This window comes from Colletotrichum navitas, assembly GCF_030913465.1.
Source record: "Colletotrichum navitas strain CBS 125086 chromosome Unknown LY79scaffold_116, whole genome shotgun sequence".
NCBI lineage: Eukaryota > Fungi > Ascomycota > Sordariomycetes > Glomerellales > Glomerellaceae > Colletotrichum > Colletotrichum navitas.
Window position 1 is genome coordinate 36,362 of NW_026850662.1, and position 5,327 is coordinate 41,688.

At 50.3% G+C, this 5,327-nt stretch overlaps 1 protein-coding gene across 1 annotated transcript; it reads left to right on the plus strand.

The window, feature by feature from the left end:
- Positions 1–202: 202 nt before the first annotated feature.
- On the plus strand, positions 203–3,887 carry LY79DRAFT_663356 (uncharacterized protein; the record flags this gene model as incomplete). Its single annotated transcript, XM_060562838.1, has 4 exons — positions 203–252; positions 811–1,006; positions 1,272–1,770; positions 1,855–3,887. The coding sequence occupies 4 exons, from the start codon at positions 203–205 to the stop codon at positions 3,885–3,887; spliced, it is 2,778 nt and encodes a 925-aa protein (XP_060408178.1).
- Between the last annotated feature and the right edge of the window lie 1,440 nt (positions 3,888–5,327).

A 5,327-nucleotide genomic window follows, 5' to 3' on the forward strand; every position in this document is an offset into this window, starting at 1 on the left:
CCGGTGCATCAAATCGGCATTGGTTTCGATTCCCATCAATCCTATCTTGATTTCTCCTACTATTGCGCAACAACCGCGACAAACTAGCAAGCACCCTCCAACTTGGGCGTCTCACCCATCTCATCTCGGACGACAGGGCTCAACGTGCGCCAACACTTAATTGCATGCGCTCTTTCTCCAGCCATCGTCCCACAACATTAACATGGCCATCGACTACAATCCCCCGTGCATCAGGCAAACAATCAACGCCTGGTAATATGCCAAACATGACTGGCTTCCTGTCAGCGCCTCACGCTTGTCTTGTTCCCCGCTGATCAGGCGTCAGAGCTTCTCCCCATGTGCCGGTTTTCAAGTCGTGTGTGTGGTAAGTACGTACCTGTCAGCAACCAGGACGACAGGCGCGGGGCAGCCTTTTGGACCTACAGCTTTGGTCCGCTTACGATGTACGGAGTAATAATACTCTGTACTCTGTACGGGGTGGAAGGAACCCACCCCACAACCCGACCGGAACCCCGTGCCGAACAGTGTGATTCAGATCCCGTCTTGCATGTGGTGACAGCGCACAGAGTACTTGTCGGGGAAAGAAAAATGAAACAAGAACAGATCTTCTGATGAGTGTGGTCTTTCCCGCAGTTCTGGTCCTTACTTTGAAGAGCATAATGTGGTTTGGCTCTGTAGTGCAGGAACGTACACATCTCCGGGAGCAAAATATGCACACATTTCTTGCGGCGAGATGCCCTCCCCACACATACCCATAGGTACCATAATTTAAAGGGGAGCCAACACCGGCCCACCAACGGTGACTTACAGGCAGGCTAGCCGGGTGGGGTCCTTCCTCCCCTTGCACCCCTTCCTTCTGGTTCGCGATCTGGTTCGCGATCTGGTTCGCGATCTGGTTCCTGATGCCATCGCGGACGTCATTGAGGCGGTGCGACTCCATGCTCCTTCCTTCCATCACTCGCTGGCACCTTCAGGTCGTTATTACAGTATCGGCCTACACTACAGAGTAGGCACCCAAATAATACTGGTTTGTCAACTTCCACCGTTGGTCTTTCTTGCTGGCGGCATCGACATGTCGCTCGCCCCTCCTTTTCTTCTACTCCCCCTTCCTCCCATCAACACAAAATCTGTCACTTGTGCGGTGGTGAACGTCGACTCACTCGATCAGTTACGATGTCACGCTCTTTCTTGCACCCATCATCTCCATGTGCATCAGTCACTGATCTATCTATACGGATCAACCAACAAGTCACACGAGCAACGTCATGCAGGATGCAGCAGCCTATGAGTCTCTCATCAACAGCTTCAACTCGCTGGCGCTCCCTAACGCCTTAGCCCAGCGTCAACACAGCGTCATCGCATCCCTTTGGGTCACGATCCGCCACGGCTTTGCCTCGGCGCCTCAAGCGACCACCCAAGGCAATTCTCTTCCCCTTTTTGCCCTGCGCCGAATAAATCTCTCCATCCTTACTATCGCACTCGACGGGCTCCTCGCAAGAGACCTTCAGCAGCTCCAGGAAACCCTTGGCAAGGACATTGCTTGTCGTCAAAAACGCGTCCTCAGGGAATGGGGGATTTCCCGAAGCATCTTTCTCTTCCTCTTTGACGCCACTATCATCAAATGTCGCTTTGCCCTCGAAGCCTTACATAATCTTCACCTCGAGTACCCAGACATGACCATTCTCGACCTGTATCGCCAATTCGAGTCTCAAAACCCTCACGCTCCCAATACTGCGAAAAAGGACAGCCTCAAGAGAACCATTTGCCACTGTACGTGTATTGCCTCCGCCCCAACCTCCCTCCGCCCATACATTTGTGTCTGCTGTTACTGACACTCTTACCCCCCATGTACAGTCTCTCTCAAAGCCTGGCCGAAGAGCCGACTAAGGTCAAAAAGGGCAAAGAAGATTGGAGAAGCGTCGGACATGAGCGATCCAGCGAATACAGCCGAGGCCTCCCGCAACCAAGATCATCCCCACAGCCCAGCTAGCAACACGTCGCGTTCCATCGAAAGAAGCCGCCGCCACCTACCTTGCGCTCATTCCGCAGCCTCAACACCTATTCAGCCAGACTCCATCGCAGCGACCTCTCCCCTTGCGGCCACTCGTGCAGCTTCCCCCCCGCTGGATACTACACCCAACTCGCCTCATCCAGCTGAGTCGCCAATATTTGAGTCCAACCACAACGTGGCAGACCTTCGCGCGGACTCCGACTGGCGCAACGACTCGCATGCCAACCGCGACGACGACTCTCAAGGCGACATTGACGACAACGACGAGAAGCGCGACGACAATACCGACGACAGCTACCAAGGGGGCGATTACGAGGTTGGTTCAGAACCCAAGGCAGTCGCCTCGTCGCCTGACACACGACGCATCCTTCAGGTCGACCAAGACCAAAGCCTCCACCGCGACCGCACTACAGAGTTGGACAGGCCGCTCTCTGGGCGGAGAACCTCCAACGCGACGACACAAGAACAAGCGGTTCTATCGGCTGTTTCCCAACGCAAGCGGTACTCTTCAGGTCTAGGCGGGAACCCACCGAAACGTCCGAGAAAGGAACTGCCCCAGATACATGAGGAGGGTTCATCCTTCATAATAGGTACCCCGGGTTTGTTGCCAAGAGCTGACTTGGACTTGACAACAAGCGACGTGCCAGGAGGTGCGCCATCGCCATCTCTTCTAAATCATCCAGATACCACGCACAGCCTAGTGGCCTCTCCCTCATCACCTACAGGCCAAAAAGGCACGCTGCAGCAAGTAGAAATGGAAGCTCTGGACCTGAACGCCTGGTTGAGCAGCGCGGAAATTTCTCAATGCTTGTCTCTGTTTGCAGTGTCGTCCAGTACAGACTGCTTGTTAATCGAGCACTATGTTGTCAGTGGCCAGAACGATATGAGCCATACAACTCTAGATTCGCTTTTGCACACAAAAAGCTTCCTTGTGCCCCTATTCATAGGTAGCAACCATTGGATGCTGGCGCAAATACACAGAGAGGACGGAGACGGCTTCCAAATTGACCTGTACGACTCATTACCAAGTCTTGACCACACTCGCGAAGCCCAAGGCCAGCTTGAAATATTTCTAAACCGCTACTTTCCAGGAATACCTCATCCTCTCGAGGGCGCATTTGATATTGCCTGCCCAGGGCAAGACAACGGGTCTGACTGCGGTGTCTTCGTCATTGCATTCCAGGCTTATCTCATCGCCAATTGTTCCATGCCATCCAGAATTGACTCAAGACTCTGGAGAGTCATCGCTAGAATCATACAGCAGCTGCAAATCAACCTCTACAATACACCCTTAACGCTAGATCCTGCAGCAAGGGAACGCATGGTTGCCTTCTTCCGCTCGGAATATCTGGACCATGGTCAACTAGCACAGCCGCGACTAGACCCGGACGTACTACCGGCCCCTCAACCTTCCTTTGCCCATGGTCAACCCTTATCCCTAGAGGACGCACAAGCATACGCGACCAGCGTCAGACAGTGGGAACAGGCGGTCGAGGTACGCATTCGCAGAACCGCCAACGAGCGGTTAGGTGTTTGGACCTTTGCATTGCAGCAGGCTTCACGGGTACGGACTGTCTTTATGCGCCTCAATGGCGTTGCCGTGTCGAGGCTAGCGGACGCAACGAGGAAGAGCCAGGTCCAGGGCGAGGCAATCACAAGGTACACAGGTCTCGGCAATAAGAGCGCCAAGCTGCATCATCATGCCGCTCAAGCCCGACTTGAGCTGCGGCGAGCCAACGATCGAATACGCCATCTTCAAGTCTGCGTCAAAGTCTGGCCCATAGTGACGGAACTCTTGGCCGACGCGCTGGTGGTTTTGCAGACTCGGTTGAAGCTTGGTCAGCCTGCTCTGCCTGAGCCCCTCCAACTAGGTTAGCGCCTAGGAAAGGTCTGATGAAGGGAATCTTGGGGGGAGGTGCGTGACGAGGCGTCGGTGAGAAGTGATTTTATTTCTCTGGCATGGGAGCCCTTTAGGCCATGTCACTAAAAACATCTATAAACAGGCGCGTCTGATGTATGGAAAGCTAGGGCGCGGTGGAGGCCTTATATCATTGAAAACATGCTGAATTTTTATCCCTGCTCCTATACGCGTGTACAGGCTTCCCTGCCCGCTCCGTTTCCAGGAGCTTTTTCTTCGCTGGCTAGGTCTAAGAGGCTAGGCTTAGCCAAGATACATGCCGTGTTCTTGCTGTCAGTCCTATGCACGTACAACGAAAAGAACATGTTGATGCGCTTGGCTGGTGACTGGTCTGAACGAAGATGGAGTAGAAATAGACAGGGAGAACAGCAGCAGAAGAAATGGTGTTATGGTGCGTCAAGGTCAAGGTCAAGTTCATTAATCTAGTCTAGAGGTTGATTTAATTTTAGACTTTGGACATCTCTTTGTACACAGCTGCGCGCACCAACTTATATCCAAGCCAAGCATGGCTAAATTTGCCTCACTAGGGGTTTAAAACAAAGCCGTTAGCCTGATACTGCAGTTAACATGTGTCTAGGGTGTCTGACTGCTAGTTACAAGTTCTAGAAGCGTGTACCTAGACTCTAGATTCTTTATTTTAGTTTGTCATTCTGGCTCCTTATTGTAGTTCCTAATCTTGGTTCCCAGTCTTGGTTCCCAAGCTTAGTTTCCCCATAATACAGGTACTAGTACAAGTGCGCTACACTTGACAACAGCGCCTCTATAGCAGTAGCTCCTTGCCACTATTACCAGCAGCAAAACTTAATGCCTCTGCTAAATCTTGCACGTTAGTACTAGCGCAAAATGTCTAGATGCACTAGTGCAAGAGCTATTATCTAATTATTATTTAAATTAGTAAAGCAAGAGGCTATAACCAATAATTAAGTAGCTTAATAGCCTTAGCTACTGTATGGACGTTATAATATCTATAATATATAAAGTTTATAAAAGCTTAGGGTAAAAACTAGGCCTATTATCCTCTAATATATAACTTTATTTAGCCCTAGATCTTAATACTAGCATAGTCACCTAGAAACTAACCTATATAAGATAGTCTAGCCTAATAGTAAATAGCTTCTAGTGACCTAGGTTAACATGACATTTATTGCCTAAAATATCTAAAGTATATACTAAGAAACTTAAGTAGAGAGAAGAAGGGTGTATGACTACTATTGTAAAGAATCAGTAGTGTAAGAAGGGGGATTCTAAACATTATACGTAGTCCCTAACAACAAGGCGTAGTCTAAGGATATTTTAACTACCTAGAAGAAAGGCTAACAGTTATTAAACCTCCTGTAATATAACTAATAAAACTATAGAACTATTTACTAGGTAGAACTATACACAGTATAGGATTAG